The 18,845-nt window shown below is 47.0% G+C and overlaps 1 protein-coding gene across 5 annotated transcripts in view; it reads right to left on the bottom strand.

Annotated features, from left to right (window-relative positions):
- LOC311587016 (uncharacterized protein C16orf96 homolog) overlaps nucleotides 1-13,991 on the bottom strand; it is a 28,399-nt gene extending 14,408 nt beyond the window's left edge. For 3 of the 5 annotated variants that reach the window (XM_084763410.1, XM_084763411.1, XM_084763409.1), the window contains exons 1-5: nucleotides 13,435-13,991; nucleotides 4,091-4,195; nucleotides 2,409-2,489; nucleotides 2,128-2,214; nucleotides 660-2,067 (exon numbers count right to left, since the gene is read on the bottom strand). In XM_084763410.1, coding sequence (XP_084619536.1) covers nucleotides 660-2,067; nucleotides 2,128-2,214; nucleotides 2,409-2,489; nucleotides 4,091-4,195; nucleotides 13,435-13,836 — 2,083 coding nt within the window. In that variant the 5' untranslated portion in view covers nucleotides 13,837-13,991. Of the gene's footprint in view, nucleotides 1-659; nucleotides 2,068-2,127; nucleotides 2,215-2,408; nucleotides 2,490-4,090; nucleotides 4,221-13,434 lie in introns of all 5 variants that reach the window. The other 2 variants (XM_084763412.1, XM_084763413.1) reach the window with 2 other exon arrangements.
- Nucleotides 13,992-18,845: the final 4,854 nt, after the last annotated feature.

Here is an 18,845-nt window from a genome sequence, read left to right as displayed (position 1 = left end):
TGGGATTAAAGGTGTGTGTCATTATGCCCAGTTTAAATACAGATTTATTGGAAGCAGCTCTGGCAGGGGGAGGGGGAAAGATGAGGAGGAGGAGGAGAAGAGGAGGAAGAGAGATGCAGAGAAAGAGAGAAAAGAGCAACAATAGTAGATTTTCTATTATAGTTTTTAAGAAACTCACAAAAGAAACACCAAGCATGGTGGTACAATCCTTTAATCCAGCACTCAGCGACAAAGGCAGGTGGATCTCTCTGAGTTTGAGGCCAGCTTGGTCTACAAAGTGAGTCTAGGACAGGCAGGACTACAAGAGAAACCCTGTCTCAAACTAAAAACAGAAACAAAAACAAACAAACAAAAAAACCAAACTGCAGAACTTGGGAGGCAGAGGCAGGTGGATCACTGTGAGTTCGAGGCCAGCCTGGTCTACAAAGCGAGTCCAGGATAGCCAAGGCTACATAGAGAAACCCTGTCTCGAAAAAACAAACAAACAAAAAACCAAACTCCAAAGCAAACCAAAACAAAAAAACAAAAAGAAAGAAAGAAAAAATAAGCAAACAAAAACCCACACCTCCACCACCACCACCAAGATAAAAAAGGAAAAGGAAAAGGGCTAGTGATGACCTGTATGCCTGCTGCCCTCCCTCCAGGTCAGTCAGGCCTACCTATGTAATTTAAGCGCTGGTGCAGGCTGCTAGACAGATGAGCAAACTGTTCCTTCAGGGTGTCATGTTTGGCGGGCATCTGGGCTATATAGCCCATGGAGTGCCGGACAGCTTTTTTTTTCTCTTCAGGACTGGAAGCCTGCATGGCAGTCATCATGGCCAGGGACAAGGTTGATTTGGGTGTGATGGGCTGAATAACTCCTTCAAACTCCTCCATGTCATCATCGCTGAAGCGTACGACGTTGGTGGCCCCACGCTTAGTTCCTGCACCCAGGAGATTTGAAAGGGTCCCTAAAGGCCCTGCTGCTGCGATCTCTAATGTTTTGTCAGCCATTTGGCTTGCAGGAACGTCATTGATGGCCTTGACAGCGGCATTGGCTGCCTTGGCAGCTTTTCTTGCTGCGGCTGCGTAGGCTGAAGCCGTTGCCGCGGCTAAGGCAATAACGGACTTGAACTTCTTTAAGGCAGGTGGAAGGCTCTTCTTAGGCTGTGCTTCTGTGTCCTGCCTGGCCTTGTCCTCCTCGGTCATCTCTTTGGAGACTATGGAGACTTGGGGAGCCTCATCCTTCTGGACCTTGTGATGGGGAGCTCTATGCTTGCGGCCTCTGTGATGTGGAGCCTTTTCTTTGGGAATCCCATCCTGGGGTGCCTCTTCCTCGGGAATCCCATCCTGGGGTGCCCTTTCCTTGGGAATCCCATCCTTGGGTGCCCTTTCCTTGGGAATCCCATCCTGGGGAGCCCCTTCCTTGGGAATCCCATCCTGGGGAGCCCTATCCGTAAAGACCTCTTCCTGAGAGTCTCCCATGGAGTCATCCTCATATTCATCTTCTCTTTCTTCAAGATCTGAGAGCTGGCGGGTCTCTGTTTGAAGAACCTCCTGTTGTGGCAATAGCTGAGGCCATGACAGTCCAACTTCCATGCCTGGGAAAGGAGCCCTGAACATCTGGCCCTGAGGACCTTGGCTAGGCGGGAAGGTACTCATATCCCACATAGGCCAAGCACTGGCCCCAGGCCAGCCACTTGATAGGAAAGGCCTCGCTTCTGGGGCAACCAGTCTAGGCCTCGGCCAATGGACTGGCATGAAACCAGCCCTCCCAGCAGGCTGTGGCACAAGCCCGTGTCCAAATGCAGGTCCTAGTATTTGCTCAGGCTGAAATGCAGACATGGAGCCAAACTCAGACACAGAGGCCTGAGCCTGCTCTAGCCCCTGGTAGCCACGGAACTCAACGGCCTGAGCGGGCTCAGCCTCCTGGAGGACTCCAGTGGTATCAAAACGCACCGTAGTCTTCAAAGGAGCGTTAGTGTGTGTGGGGATATGACTGTGGCCACCAGCCTCAAACTGCTCCGAGGAAGCCTCTGTGCCGGCCAGCTCCAGTTCCACCTTAGGCTGTCCCTGCAGGGGAAGGGACTGAGCTGGTTGGTCTGGTCTCATGCCCCCTTTATAGCCCATTCCTCCTCCTCCACTCACCTGAGTGAACATGGCCTCATGGAGGCTAGACCAGAGCACCATGTCCTCAGATTGGGGAAAGTCACGAACCCTGTTTTGGATGGTGGCCTGTATAGTAGGATGGAGAATGTGAGTAGGAACCAGGCGAGGGCAGGGTGAGGGGAACGGATAGCATGTTTACGGCTAGCACCCCTGTTCTTGGGGACTTGCCTGCTCACTGAACCCCTTTCCAGACTATGCTGTTCCAAGATCATTCTAGCCCCTAATGCACAGGGCAAGAGACCTGAATCCAGAGATCTTACCACTTCCCGCTGCAGGGCAGCCAGCTTCCGGTTCTGTACTTTCAAGTCTTCACAGATAAGATCCATTCTTTCTGGGGTTACCTGTCCAGGAAGCCTAACCTGAGGCTGGGATATAGGTTCTGGTCCCAGCCCACCTGCTTCTCACCATATTAGTTAAATGAGTTTGAAATGGAAAAAATTAAATTTCCCAGGAAAGAAAAGGGGATCAGTTTGGGAAGTGTTGGGCCACAAAGCATTCAATGATCTTTGAATTTTTCAGAACGTTGAATGGGTAGAACATTAAGAGTCTTTAAGCCAGGCGTGGTGGCACACGCCTTTAATCCCAGCACTCGGGAGGCAGAGGCATCTGCCTCTGGATCTCTGTGAATTCAAGGCCAGAGGGACGAGGACACAGTGTGACACAGGGTGGCAGACTGGACCTGAGAGGACTGGGAAGCGAGAGGGAGTGGGAAGCACGGCACGAGCTTCGCAGAGAGTCAATAAAAAGGTTAAGTTGGAAAAAATCTTCAAGAGGAGATCTGGCAATGTGGCTCAGTTGGTAAAGTGCTTGCCAAGCACGTGTGAGGCCTTAGGTTTGATCTCCAGTGTTGCATAAACCCAGGAGTGAGTATGCAGACTTTAGTCATCCGTGGTGTGGAGCAAGAGGGCCAGACCTAAGTCATTCTCTACTCCTGGAGGCTAGGCTGGGCTACAAGACACCCTGTTACAAAGCAGAGGAAAATGGAACAGAACAATGAATTTGCAAGAGATGGCCAAGGAGGAATTGTTTCTCAGACATACTTGCCCCAAGGTGTCTCTTCTAATGTCTCCTGGGCCTGTTTCCTGTCCCTGCCCCAGATCAGCCTGAGGCACAAATGCATCATTAAATCATACTCTTTGGGGCGAATGGCTCAACTGTAACACTCTGCTACTTGGAGGTGAAAACCTGGCTCTTGACTTCATCAGCTGTGGTCTGGAGGCTGCTACCTCTTGCCTCAGGGGTTCTGTGTCACTCCATGGTAGGCTGGGGGATGTGTTCAGGCTGATGGCATGGAGTTACAGAAGGAGCTTGTGTACCCATGGTAGGTTTATACTGCTTTTTAGTGTGATTAGGGCTTCCAATGAGAGGAAAAGGCTGCTGAGACTGAATCCTGGAGCTTCCAACATTCACATAACCCTAAACCTCCCAGCATCTACATGGTACCTCCAAACCATCTGTAACTCCACTTCTAGGGGACATGACACTTTCTTCTGGGCTCTGCAGGCACCACACACACACACACACACACACACACACACTCAGATACACACTCAACACACACACACACACACAGTTGCACAGACATGCAGGCAGGCAAAACACTCATACACATAATACTAAGAGACACACACACACAATCACACAAACACACACTTTAAGTAATGTAAAAATTAAAACAATAAATTCTATTATTCTTCCTAAATCAAGATGAATTAGGCTTCTGTTACTGATACCTGATGCTTACACAGCAGAGGGAAGAAAGAGTGTGGGGAGGGACCACAGAGAGTTCAAGGGGATGGGACAGATGGCTAGGGTGGGTTAAACCATTCTCTTCCCTTTATGGCACCATACTCTAAGAACAGGCCTTCTAGAATTCTCCTTCCTGTCCTAGCCTTGGTCACCAGGATGACCAAGCAGAGAACAGCGGTAGAGGGATGACTACCTTCTCGAATATGAACTTGATCATGTCCACATCCTTCTTCAGCGTTTCAACAGTGTTCTTGAGTATATGAAGGTCACTGAGCAGATCCTGCAGAGTCTCCGTAAACTGAACAGAGGGGAGAGGGAGGAAACTGGAATTTAGTGTAGAAAGAGTGTCACCTCAGAAGCTTTTGGTGACAGCCATCTAAGGGATCGTCTTGGTTCCCAAAAGGCCTAAGATGGAAATACCCAGAGACCAGCAAAGGATACTGAGATAACAGAGCTGCGAATCTTAGGCAGCCTGGGTGGGAAAGGCACAATATAGTTCCTCATCTTGAGCACCTTATGTGCATGTGAGAGAGAGAGAGAGAGAGAGAGAGAGAGAGAGAGAGAGAGAGAGGGAAAAGAAGAAGAAGAAAAAGAAGAAGAAGAAGAAGAAGAAGAAGAAGAAGAAGAAGAAGAAGAAGAAGAAGAAGAAGATTATTTGCCATGATGGCTCTTGAGAGAGAGGCAGCACATGCAGCCCCCATGTGGGAGCCTGTGGAGGATCAGAAGCATGGGAGATGGGACTAGATTTGCATATTTATTTATTTTATTTTAACATTTACCAATTGACTGATTGTCTTTTTGAGGCAGAGTCTCATTGGATAGCCTGACTGACCTGGAACTTACTATGCAGCCTGTACTGACCTAGAATTCTGCCTCAGCTGCCCAAGGTCTGTGAGCTCACCTTTTTCAGAGATCCCTCTAGCTGCATGTAGACACTGACTCTGATTGGCGAGAGAGGATGTCAGGTAACCTCGGGACAGAACTCATGTTTGCAATGCTGGGATCATAGCTCAGCCCACAATGACTGGTACTCTTTCTGTGACTTTCTAGGTTTTGATTCTTCAACTATAAGATGAATGGGTGTGGAAAAGTGTTAATGTGTACAAATGCCCTAAATATAACTGAGCATTCAAGAAATAACAAAATGGCACAAACCAATGCTTATGTATATTACACAAAGGGTGAATGTATGGAACTTTCAGCTAAATGGTGGAGAATAGCATAATGTATAACAAAATAAGATCTAGTTTACCAGGCATGGTGACACACCTTTAATCCCAGTATGCAGGAAGCAGAGGCAGGCAGATCTCTGAGTCTGAGGCCAGCCTGGTCTACAGAGCAAGTCTCAGGATGGCCAAGACTACACCAAGAAACCCTATCTCAAAAAAACAAAAACAAAACAACAACCACCCAGCTTATAAGCCATGTAAAGGGCACTTTTGATTGTGCGTGTATGTTCAGGTGTGTGGGTGCATGTCTCTGTCTGTAGTCAAGAAGCCAAGCTGAGTGGTCTTCTTACCATCCATTTGAAATTTTAAAAAAAGATTTATTTATTTATTATGTATACAGTGCTCTATCTGCATGTACACCTGCAGGCCAGAAGAGGACACCAGAGCCCATCCTAGATGGTTGTGAGTCACCATGTGGTTGCTGGGAATTGAACTCAGGACCTCTACAAGAGCAGTCATCTCTCCAACGCCCCATATGAATTTTTGAACCACAGTAGGACCTGGGGCTCATGGCTTAGTCTGGGTTGAGTAGCCATCAGGTCCCAGGTCCCCTCCTGACTCTGCACCTCCAGCACTGGGATTACAGGCACAAACCACCATCCCTGGCTTTTTATGTGGAGGTTATATCCTCATGTTTGTGTGGCAGATACAGTACCCACTCAGCCCAAGAGCACCACATCTATTTACTTACTTATTGGAAACACATTTATTTGTTATGTAGCCCAGGCTAGCCTGAAATTTGAACTCCTTTGCCTCAGCCTTGGGAATGCTTAATTACCACAGATGAGACATATTTCAAACTCAAAGTCATAAATAAGTCAAAAATAAAAGAACAGAAAAAGATTCTCTAAAACCCATAAGCTAAAGAAATCTAGAGGGGCTGTACCAATGCTAAACAAGAGCAACATATCAGCACTTACTGGATACTGGAGTAGAGCCAGTGACAACATTACTAAACAAACATCTCAATGCAGTGGCTTCATCTTCCAGCTTAAGACGCTGGAATAGATGGCAGTGATGGCTCATAATCCTCAAATTCAGAAGATACAGGCAAAAGGACCAGGAGTACAAGGTCATCCTCAGTTATATAACAAAACTGAGGCCAGCCTGGGCTACACAAGACTGTCTCAAAGCTAGCTAGCTTCATGCTGGGTATGGTGGCACATGCCTTTAATCCCAGCACTCAAGAGGCAGAGGCAGACAGATCACTGTGAGTTCGAGGCCAGCCTCGTCTACAAAGTGAGTGCAGGACAGCCAAGGCTACACCGAGAAACCCTGTCTCGAAAAAACAAAACAAAACAAAACAAAAACCAATCAAATAAAACAATCTTCATCGAAATTCTAACCAAATTAAGCAACCATGAGAACTGTGTGTCATGGCCAAGTTGGATTAATCTCAGTGATTCAATGGATTCTCTATCTAAAAGTCACTTAACATAGCACATAGTTATGAGTAAAAAAAAAATCCTATCAAAAACCAATACAAGCTGGGTATGGTGGCACATGCCTTTAGTCTTAGAACTTGGGAGGCAGAGAGAAGCAGGAAGGTTGCTATGAGTTCGGGGCCAGCCTGGTCTACATAGTGAGTTCCAGGCCAGTCAAGGCTGTGTCTGAAACAACAAAGCATCCAGCCAAACAAACAGAACCAGGCATCATCTCAGTTGAGTCACAAAAAACATTTATTAAGACCCATCTCATGTTCATGGTAAAAACACACAGTAATCAGAACGTCCTCAGCTGGAAGAACTAGATCCCAGTGGCAGAGCACTGGCTCTGCCTCCAGCAGCAGCAACACGATGGACAAAACAAACCTCAGAGTGGCCATCTCACCCAGTGAGTTGGCCAGCACAATTAGACCACACCAAGGAATAAAAAGCATTTGACTGTGAAGAATGTTAGGCTAAGTGCATTTGTAGGTGACAGTATCTCCCATCTAGAAAGTGCTAAAGGAGCTGGGAAGTTATGTCAGTGCTTGAGAGCATGTGCTGCCCCTGCAGAGGACCTCCTATATGGCAGCTAGCAACTCCTCCTAACTCCACTTCCAGGGACACTCTCTCCTCACCTCGACTGTGGCGCCACTCAAGTATGTGGTACACATACATACATGAGGCAAAATATCCGCACATAAAATAAAATAAATCTAAAAAAAAAATTATTATTATTATTATTATTATTTTTTTTTTTTTTTTTTTTTGGTTTTTCAAGACAGGGTCTCTCTGTGTTAGCCTTGCCTGTCCTGGACTCACTTTGTAGACCAGGCTGGCCTCGAACTCACAGCGATCCGCCCACCTCTGCCTCCTGAGTGCTGGGATTAAAGGCGTGAGCCACCACTCCCGGCTCTAAAAAAATTTTTTTAAAGAAAGTACAAAGGGGGGCTGGAGAGATGGCTCAGTGGTTAAGAGCACTGCCTGCTCTTCCAGAGGACCTGGGTTCAATTCCCAGCACCCACATGGCAGCTCACAACTGTTTGTAACACCAAGATCTGACACCCTCACACCAATGCACATAAGTTAAAATTAAATAAAATATTTTTTTAAAAAAAGAAAGTACAAAGGAAACCAATATTAGAACTCATACATTAATTCAGCAAGTTTGTAGAATAGATCCAATATCAACATACAAAAATCAATTGTGTTCCATGGTTTTCCAAAATAGGCAATCCAAAATTAAGAAAGTTATCTCACATCATAGCAGTTAAAAAAAAAAATACTGGGGCTGGAGAGATAGCTCAGAGGATAAGAGCACTGTCTGCATTTCCAAAGGTCCTGAGCTCCCAGCAACCACATGGTGGCTCACAACCATCTGTAATGAGATCTGGTGCCCTCTTCTGGTATGCAGGCAAAACACTGTATATGTAATAAATAAATAAATATTAAAAAAAAATACTGAGGAGTAAATTCAATAAAACAAATGGAAGCCTATAGACCTATAATCTCAGCACTTCTCAAGTGCTCACTTGAGCATATTGTGAGTTCAAGGTTATCCAATTCTACAACTAGTTCAAGGCTAGCCTTGAACAAAACAACAAAACAGAGGGCCAGAGCCATCCTGAATGAGGGGACGCTGGCCAGCCCAGCCTGGTCTTCCAGGCCTGGCCCTTCTCCCACATTCCCTCTGCCTTGCTAAAAACCACTCCTAAAGCCAGCCACTGAGGTCCATTCCCTTATTTGGCCACTTCCTCCTCCTCAGGCTGACTACCAAGGTCCAGCTATCAAAGTATTGAAGCCCAGCAACCAAAGCACCGCCCCCCCCCACCTTGGCTCACTTAATTAAGTACCTCATCCTAACATGGGGTTTCCCCTTGTACCTTTATAAACTGCTATTTGCCTATGCTCCACTTCTGTCTCCTCTCCATCTAGAGGCATCCTTTGTTTCTAAAGACAGATCCCCCTTCCTCCCCGTCTCCCCTGTTCCCTTCCCCTTCTTCCTTGTTCCCTATGTCTCTGTCTTTGTCTCTGTTTCCCTGTCCTCTGTCCCTCTAGTGCAAATAAATCTTCTCTGTGCTAAGAACTTGGTCTTACGGGTCCTGAGCTAATACTAGTCATTTGATGGAATACTTTGAGTTCCATCTATTTTCTGGTTAGTTAGATCAATGAAGAGTATCTAAATATTTGGAAGAATAGCCTCTACTCATGTTGCTGCTTTAAAACAATTTTTATTTAACTTTTAACTGTGAGACCCTTCTGTTAAGGTTGAGTATTACTAGATAGCCCCTGAGCTGGGTGCAAAATGACAGACTCCTTTTGTCAGCAGGGGTCCCTCTTCTCTGCCAGATCTGGGGAACCCGAGCCCCTACATCCTCTACTTCCAATAGAACCTGTTCAGCAAGCACCAGGGGATTCCTGAAAATACCCCAACCTATGCTAATTAGACCTTAGCTTTCAGAAAATGACCTTTAACCATATCTGGAGTTTTTCCCCCACCCATAGGAGAATTAAGCACTGCATTCCTGCCCCCCAATTTGTTTGTTTGTTTGTTGTTGTTGTTGGTTTTTTGAGACAGGGTTTCTCTGTGTTGCCTTGGCTGCCTTGGACTCACTTTGTAGACTAAGCTGGCCTCTGCCTCCCTAGCCCTGGGACTAAAAGCATGTGCCACCATGCCTGGCTGCATTCCCCTTCTTACAATAAGGCTGTAGCACTGCTTATAGATGAAGTATTCCTGGCACCCTAACCCCAGAGAATCAAACACATTCACCCCTAAAACCCCTCCCACTGCCCAAGGTTTACAATATCCCTGCTTCATGAAAGAAATGCTCACTTGCTCTCTCACTCCACTCCTCCACCACGACTGACTGAGACTGAAGAATTCAGCACTGGACCTTTGGGACCTGGCTGCTGAGCAGGCAGTCCTAGTTGTTTTAGTCACTGATGAAGAGTAAGCATGCTGCTGACGGTAATGAAACAGCTGGCCATGAACCCACAAGGCACTATGTCTGCCTGTATCCTGTAACACTGCAGTATAACCACCGGCGTTGGAATGCCGGAGTTTCCACTGCTGTACGGCACTGGCAATCTCATTAAAAAGCGCTGACTGCAACACTTTGTGGAAAACGTTTTTCCAACCCCGCGCCCCCATGAGATCCTGGAGCCTATAGCTGCTCCTGAGAAAAACAGAACCTGAAACACTGAGGTTCCATCAGCTCCTGCCCTGAAGCCAACAGCACGCCAGTGCTTCCCCCCCCCCCCCCCCCCTGTGTATCCTTGGCTGTCCTGGACTTGCTTTGTAGACCAGGCTGGCCTTGAACTCACAACAATCTGCCTGCCTCTGCCTCTGGAGTGCTGGAATTACAGGTGTACACCACCACCACCTGGGATATTGTTGCTTTTTTTTGAGACAGGATTTCTCTGTGTAGCCCTGGCTGTCCTGGAACTCACTCTATAGACTAGGCTGGCCTTAAACTCACAGACCTACCTGCCTCTGCTTTCTGAGTGCTAAGATCAAAGGCATGTGCCCCCTTTGCCCAGTGCCAAATCACTTTTAAAGAGAAAGACAGGACCTTGTGTGAAGATTTCAAATATTGCTATAAGACAAAAGTAATCAGGGCAGTGTGGTGGTGCTGGGACTATAGCTCAGGTTCAGAGCATTAGTCCAGTATGCACAAAGCCCTGGCTTCTATCTTCCAATATAGTGAAAGAAAAAAAGTGTGGTGTTGGCACAAGGACAGATGTACAGGTCAGGAGAATAAAACTTAAAGCCTAAAAATAAACCGTCATGTTTACACTTAACTAATTTATAAAAAATTATTTATTCTATATGTATGAGTCTTTTGTCTGCATTTATGTCGGTTCCACATGTGCATGTGATGCACCTACAGAGCCCAGAAGAGGGCATCAGATCCTGTCTTTTGTTTGGTGTGGTTAAGCCCTAGCACACACCTTTAATCCTAGAGCTTTCTGTACACAGGATTTAATAAAGTTAATACTAGGTCAAGAGACAGAGCAAGAAACCAGCTGGCACGGATTAAAGAGTAGGAGGGACTTTGAGTTGAAAGGTATTTAAGACAGCGTGGAGAAGAAGAGGGGCTCTTGAGCTTTTAGCTCTTTGAGTCTGGGGCTTTTTGAGCTTTGAGCCAGCAAGCTCTTTGGCTTTTCGTTTTTTGGCTTTCCTCCTGGGCTGTCAGATGAGATAGTGAGCTTTTAGTGCTTTTCCCTCTGAGACATAAGCTGAGTAGGAAGGTCAGCTGGGTGCTTTCTCTGCCTCTCCGAGCTAGCAGGTTTCCACCCCAGCATCTGGCTCCTTCGTCTTTGTTGGTAAAATCAAATATTTGGGATTTTCATTTTTTTAAAACAGCACCCAGCACAGGAGGATCAGGAGGCCAAGATCATCCTCTGCAGCACAGCAAGTTTGAAACCAGCCTTGGATATATGAGGCCCTATCTCAAAACAAACAACAATATGCTCCATCAAAAAACAGAAAGTACCTGGAGAAGATGGCAGAATCTTTGGGCTGCACCATGAGTGAATGCAGCAAGTGAGAGTAAGGTTCTGTCCCTGTCTGAGGGTCTGGTCTGTGACACTTGGAAAGGTTTCCTATGGCTAGTGACCCCGCGTGCTGCCTCCATGCCTGGGGTATGCCCTGCACCTATCTAGTCCCACGTTCAGACAAGCCCGGCTTCTAGGGCCTTAGGGGAAGGTTCTCCCTCCCTCTGCCCAGGCACTCAGGTCACAGACTGGACTTGGATGCGGTTGAGTTCACAGGCAAGCAAGTCCTGAAGCTAACCAGCCTGGAGCAGGCACTGGAAGCCCGGCATGTCCAGGCTTGTAACGGACTGCTCCCTCTCTCTGCAGTTTGTAGGCCTGAAGGGTCACACTAAAGGGACCCAAAACACACATTGTCTTGAGCAATCAGCCATGCAGGCTGACCTGGCCATCATCCAGAGCTGTGAAAATGGGAGTGTTAATAAAAACCCCTCCAAAGAGACTGAAGAACTGCAAAAGTACATCATAACACTCTGGGAAGGGGACAACAGAGTTCCACGGCTCAGTACTATTCCGACAACTGAGTCAACCCTGATTCTCTAAAATCAACACATTTAAGCAACATTATACAACTCCAAAGCCAAGTTAACTGTAAAGTCATTTTAATTTGTGTGCTATACACAGGTGTGCTTTGGTTGTGGGAGAGGAGGGCAGGGAGGGAGTTTGGAAGAGTTTGGAACAACCTTAATAACAAAGAGCTAATGCCATTTTTATTTTTTTCTCCTTTGAAGCCGGTGCTGAGCCATTCTTTATCTAAGAAAACCAAGGTCTCAGCCAACACAGGCAGCTTTTCAGGAAGATGAGGAATCTGGGGGAGGAGGGGTCGGGGAGAGGCTTATGATATGGGGGAGCCTGCTAGAGGGAGCTGGTGCACCGGTGGCTGTGGTAAGTGCTGGGGCTGGTTGAGCTGCTGACAGACTGTGGGTTACACTCTGCAGAAGATGGCCAAGGCTGCGTGGAAGCTCAGTCTCCCTCCCACCCCTCAGATTTCTCTGTGTAGTCCTGGCTGTCCTGGAACTTGCTTTGTAGACCAGGCTGGCCTTAAACTCACAGAGATTTGTCTACCTTTAAAGGTGTGTGCCAAGCCTGGCCCAAACTGTATTGTCCCCTCCCTAGCCGCGCCCCCCCCCATTATTTACTTAGTCCAACTGAGTGTCAAGGACACTTCCTCTATACACCAAAAGCTCAAGAAGGTGATAATAACTCTGATCTCCTTTTCACAGACTAGAAAACAGCAGTGAGAAGTTGAGCTGCTCAAGGCCATGTGGCTCAAAAAGGACTTTGCAGGGTCAGTACAGTCCCTTAGCTGAGGGACATTTGGTGGCTTCTGTTAGGGGCACCACTGTGCAGGCTTTCCATTGAATCTGTTTTGAGTTCTTTTGAATCCATACCCAGGAGTGGGACTTCTGAGCCACAAACGTGGTGACCATCTCACTTCTTGAGGACCCATTCCTTGCCACAGTGGGTGAGTGTTCCAGTTTTTACATCCTGTCACCAATCCTCCTCTACTGGAGACGGAACCTAGGACCACGTTTGCTAGGAGAGTGAGAGTCTTTTTATTTATTTATTTGTTTGTTTGTTTGTTTATTTGTTTATTTATTTATTGAGACAGGGTTTCTCTGTGTAGGCTTGGCTGTCCTGGACTCACTTTGTAGACCAGATCTGCCTGCCTCTGCCTCCCAGAGTGCTGGGATTATAGGCGTGTGCCACCATGCTCAGCCAGTGAGAGTCTCTAGATTCAGCTTCCCAAATGCTGGAAAATACAGGTGTGTGCCACCATGCCTGCATGTTTTCCTTTCATTTTTGTTTGTTTTATTTAATTGGGGGGGGTGAGTTCTGAGACAGGGTTTATCTGTGTGGTCTTTTATATGGGTTCAAGGAATCTGGATTCGTGCCCACGTTCATACTGCAGGCACTTTGCCCACTGAGCCATTTCCCCAGTCCACATTAGCCAATTTAAATAAACAATTCAGCATACTGGCTCCATGGATGAAGGTCCACACCCATCACTTTGATGGAGTTTCAAACATCTTCGCCACTCCAAAAGGAAAGCCCAAGTTACCTTGCCCTGTGCCCCTCCCATGTCTCCCGGGAACTGCCAGTCTGCCTTCTGGGCATGTGCTTTTGCCTGTTCTGGGTATTTTGCAACGACAGAATACTATATCATGTTGCCTGTTGTGTCTGGCTTCTTTCCTCAGGACACACAGCTTGGAACCTGGCTTCTGTCTGACAAAGCTTTGTCTACTCTCTCTCAGTAAGTGGGAAGAGAAGGGACACGGTGTCTAGGAGGAGAGGTGGGGTCTAGAGAGCTTCTCCAGGAGGGGGTTTACCTTTGCTATGGCTTCCTCGTTGCCCTCAACCCTCTTCTGGAGCCTGATCATGTTCCACATTTCCTCGGCGGGCCGGTTGGCCCCATGGCTGGCCTCTAGCAGCTGTGAGGTCGAAGGCATCGTGCTCTCTATCTTGTTGATGCGTTCTACCACATGGTCGAAGATGTTGCCGAGCCTCTTCATAGGGTTGACGATGGGCTGGGCATCTCCTTCTCTGGGCACATGCATCACCTGTGAAGTTTGAAGGAAGTCCTCTTCCCCTGAGAGGACTTTCTTCAGCTCGGAGATTTGGATGTGGTCCAGGATGCCCTGGAGCAGGAGATGAAGGGCCTTGAAATTCACCACCCCACACCGTGGGATAGCTATGTCGACCAGCTCCGTGTACGTGACCGAGAAGCTCATTCTGCCAGGGCTGGGCCGATGTGGCGAGGTTTCTGGGAGTCCTTAAGGACAAGTATTGGCCTTCAGTTATTTGAACTGCTACACCAAAAGGCCCTGAGAGGCTCAGGGCAGCAAGTTACAACGGTCAGCAAGGAATGGCCTCTGTCCTCGTCAGAGCTCAGATCAGAGTTTCTGGTTGCTAGGACGCTAGAGAACATAGTTGAGTGGGCATGCTTCCGAGAGCCCAGTGTGGGGTGGGTGCTCACAGGTGAGCCTCAGCTAGAGTAGCTGCTCAATTAATATTTGATAAATGCCTCAGCAGTGAATGGCAGCCTTTCATTCAAGCCCTCTGATTACATAAGGCTTATGACTCTTAAGTGGCACATAGAGAGATGATGGAGAGGCAGCTCACTCTTTGGAAATCTCTGGAATCGGACAGAATACAGTTTTCTTGGAGTCAGAAAGTTCCAGGTTTTAAGAAAAGAGGATGAGAAAAGAGCCTCAAGATTTAAACTGCTTTCTGGATGTGGTCAAAGGCACCTCTACCGCACCCCACCAGTGCCACACCCAGGCACTTATTCCTGAAGAGAGAGAAGTCAAGGAGGTAAGCAGGTCAAGGTATGCTCTAGTGTTCAAGTGTTGTATGTCCCAGTAGCCCAAGTGCTAATGCCTCTTGAGTGTTGGGATTATATGCATGTTACATGGTGGGGTTCATTGCCTCCCAAACCCCCAGGGAGATGACACACATCTTTAATTCCAGTACTCAAGAAGATCTCTGAGTTCAATGCCAGCCTGGTCTCTAGAATGAGTAAGTACCAAGTACACAAAGAAACTCTGCCTCAAACAACAAAAAAAACAAACAACAGAAAAAAATGGGCTTCATATATCCTTTTTGGGGGGAGGGTTTGGTTTTTTCAAGACAGGGCTTCTCTGTATAGGCTTGACTGTCCTGGACTCCCTTTGTAAACCAGGCTGGCCTTGAACTCACAGCGATCCACCTGCCTCTGCTTCCCGAGTGCTGGGATTAAAGGCGTGCGCCACCACACCCTGATCTTCATATATTTTTCTAAGATGTGTATTAGGGTTCTCCAGAGAGAAAACAGACAACAGAATGCAACGATGGAGACACATGAGGGGTTTACAAGCACGGCCTTTTGTGGTTATGGAGATTAAGTCTATGGGAAACTGCCTACAAGCTAGAGACCTCAGATGCCGTAGTGTGACTGAGGCCAAGTCCCAAAGACTTCATAACTAAGGAAGCCCATGTTCTTTGGACTCAGTCCAAGGTCAAAGGTCTTCTGAGACCTTGGATAGAGAAAGCATAGATATAAATCTCAGTGTCCAAAAGCAGGGAGGAAGAATGTAGCCAAGCTCTTAGACACAAATGAACAATTTGTCCCACCTTTTAAAAAACTTTCGTGTGTGTGTGTGTGTGTGTGTGTGTGTGTGTGTGTGTGTGTCCAGGAAATGGCTTACTTTTTGATTGTGGTTATCTGACTGGTCAGCAAAGCCCCCAGAATCTGCCCATCTCTGCCCCCTGGTGCTGGAGTTAGACTTATGCCAACACACCTAACTTTCTGTAATGGATGCTAGGGGTCTGAACTCAGATCCACACTGGTGCACAGCAAACACCTTGCCCACTGAGCTAGTCCTCAAACCTCACTATCACACACCTTCTACTGAATGCCTCTACTGTCCCTGCTATGCTATGAGATGTAAACATTCAAGTGCTGCCATGACACTGGGTTACACGAGGCCCTTGACTTCCTTTGACACAAATGGCTCACACAAGGGGAAAGGCTTCTGTTTGGCTAGCTCCTCCATCACTCACACCAGCTATGCTCAGACTTGCCTATCTCATATTTGGGGTTCTCTTCCCACCAGCCCTGGGAAATATTTAAACAACCCAACACATCTTTCTGTGGGAAGCTGGGGGTACATTATGCCCTAGTCTCCACAAAGCCTGCTTCCCACATGCCTGCTGGTTCCCTTTGCAACTTAGTACACCTACATGTCCTCACATGGGCTACGAGTAACGTGGCTAATAAACTGTCAGCCATCCTCATCCCATGTCATCAGTATTGGATTTTTGGCCATTTAGCGCTATGGAGAGTGGGTGTTCATCCCCTGACAGGGGACAAAAAGAGGTGACCAAACAGCCACAGGCTAGGTTCTGCCTTGATGCAATGAGACGGTACACCTAAATTTGCCAGCTACAGGTGGTTCCAATTGATGCTGGTGGAGAGGACTGAGTTTGGTACCTAGAGATGTTCCTCTGGCCCAAGCCACCTGTTACAATGGAAATTTAAGGGAGCATTCTCCAACTGGGCAAGGGAAGGCAATGGGGCTTGCAACTGGTTTGTAACGTAGTGGGAAAGGTATGCCTGGGGCCATATAAATTAGGAGGTGTTTACACCGTGGCTCTTTGTCTCTTTTTTGGAATTCTCAGCATCTGAACCATTTCTGTATATGGTGATATCTTATTTTCATTTTATTTTGTGTGCATTCCTGCTTTGCCTGCATGTTTATCTGTGTGAGGGTGTCAGATATTGGAGTTACAGACAGTTGTAAGCTGTCATGTGTGTGCTGGGAACTGAACCCAGGCCCCCTGGAAGAGCAGTCAGTGCACTTAACTGTTAAGCTATCTCTCCAGCCCCTCTGGTGATATCTTAATTTTAAGACTCTGTGTGCTTTGTCCTTACACAGCTCCAAGGATGGACTTGAAATAGGGGCAGCCAAGGAATGTAAAAAAAAAAAGACAAACACAAACAGACACAGAAATGCTGGTCCAGGTGGTCTGCGCTCTCAGATGGAGGGTCTCGGCACTCTGGAAGCTCTGGGTGTTTATTATAGGGAGCTGAACAGAAAGATGGGGTGACAGCACACAGCTGAACCAGGTGGCAAGGTGACTGCACACAGATCAAGAGGTGGGTTTATGCTGTTCAGCTGACTCAGTGAAGCAGGGTTAGCTAATCCTTAGCCAGTTTCTGGAGAGGAGCATAATATACCAAAGGCCATAAATACCCTTGGAGAGAAAGTTATAATGGCTGTTTCCACACATGTGGGCCAGAAGAGAAGGCTCTGCCGTCCCTCTGGGTCCTGATACCGCTTTGTCCATGTCCACAGCACAGCATTCGCTCAGGGCTTCCTCCATGCTCCACACCCCGCCCCCCTTTCTTATTTCTTAGATGTTCAGGATGGGTCTGCATGCTCAGCCCAGGGGCAGTTCAATGCTCAACACCAGACTACAAGGCTAAGAAGGAAGATTTTAACAGTCACTATGCCATCAGAAAGAAAAGTAACGCTTTAACAAGTTTAACGATTGGAGCCTTGAAGCTTGACAAAGTTTGTCAAGGATCCTTTCCACAATATTTGCAGGAGAAACCAATCTGATGACAAACCTTTTGCGTTTCCAGGATGTACCCACATAAATGGTCATACCGAAGGCTCCAGCTACCCAGAAGATGGGTTCCAATTAATTCCCAATTATTCTGTTGAAATTGCAGGGCTATAGCACCCAGAATAAGCAAACCGAGCTAATTGGGAGAAGTTATTCCCCCCCTAAACAGAAGGACTCATTAACATAAATAGGTGTGGAAGGACACGACCAAGCCACGAGACCAAAAAGCATCCCTCCAGTAGGTTTCTCACCTGACTGTCTTACATTCAAGGATACAGTTACCAGACATGCCTTTTCTCTTCATCTGACTGTTCCCAGTGTGTGCAGAGTGTGAGGAGGATGCTGCAGCCACCAAGGTCACCGTCCCCTGGGCGGTTGCCACCCCCCAGCTCCTTGGCAAAACCACACATGCAGCACTTGGAGACCAGGCTCAGGTGGATCACACTGCAGCTTGAGGCCCACACACCTGCCTGAGGCTGCATACATCTGCTCTCTGAGCACTGCTCCCTGCCCCCATGAAAGCAGTTAAACTGAAAGCAAAAAACCCAACCAACCAACCAACCAACAAACAAATAAAAACAGTAACATGCTCAGGTCCCAAGCTGTGTATCTACCCCTTAATCCTTCTCATATTTTTAAATTTAGTTTTAGTTTCAAGTAGCCAAATTCACCACTCCCTTCCCTTGAAACCAAGGGCTTGCCCTTGAATTCACCACAGCCCAAGAATTCACTTGAGTTTCCCCCCCACGCCCTCCGCCACCAAGAAATCTCGTCGTTCAACATATGAACATTCAACTCCCTCTTGATGGATTTTTCTTTCCTCAAAACTCTCTTTCAAAATATTAACGTATAATTGCCTGTCTCTAGTTTCTACCTGTCCAACAGTTTACAGTGGATGCTTACCACTGTGCACACACTTCCTTCATTTGTTCCTATGTCTTAACTTTTGTTTGTTCCTTCTTTTACTTGTATGGGCTCTCTGAGGAGGGCTCCGACTTTCTCACCACGATGAACTGTACCTTCCAATGTGAGCCAAACCAACCCAAAGCCCTTTACATTGAAAATAGATTCTTTTCTCATACAATAAATTCTGATTACAGTTTCCCCTCCCTCCACTGCTCCCAGTTGCTTCCCCCTTTCCCTCCCCTCCATATCCACTTCTTTTCTGTCTTTCATTAGAAAAGAAGTTTAAGAGATAAGAATCAGGCCAGGTGGTGGTGGTGCACTCCTTTAATCCCAGAACTTGGGAGGCAGAGGCAGGTGGATCGTGTGAGTTCGAGGCCAGCCTGGTCTACAAAGCGAGTCCAGGACAGCCAAGGCTACACAGAGAAACCCTGTCTCGAAAAACTAAAAAAAATAAAAATAAAAATAAATAATAAATTTTAAAAAAAAATCAAGGGCTGGAGAGATGGTTCAGTGGTTAAGAACACCGCCTGCTCTTTCAAAGGTCCTGAGTTCAATTCCCAGCAACCACATGGTGGCTCACAACCATCTATAATGTAATCTGGTGCCCTCCTCTGGCCTGCAGGTGTACATCCAGGCAGAACACTGTATACATAATAAATAAATAACAAAGTAACCTTGAATTTGCATCAATATATCAAATTTTATACCAATATGTCAAAATAAC

This window comes from Acomys minous (assembly GCF_964271855.1).
Source record: "Acomys minous genome assembly, chromosome: 16".
Lineage (NCBI taxonomy): Eukaryota > Metazoa > Chordata > Mammalia > Rodentia > Muridae > Acomys > Acomys minous.
The sequence above is the reverse complement of the archived record's forward strand: the minus strand, read 5'-3'. Positions and strand labels throughout refer to the sequence as shown.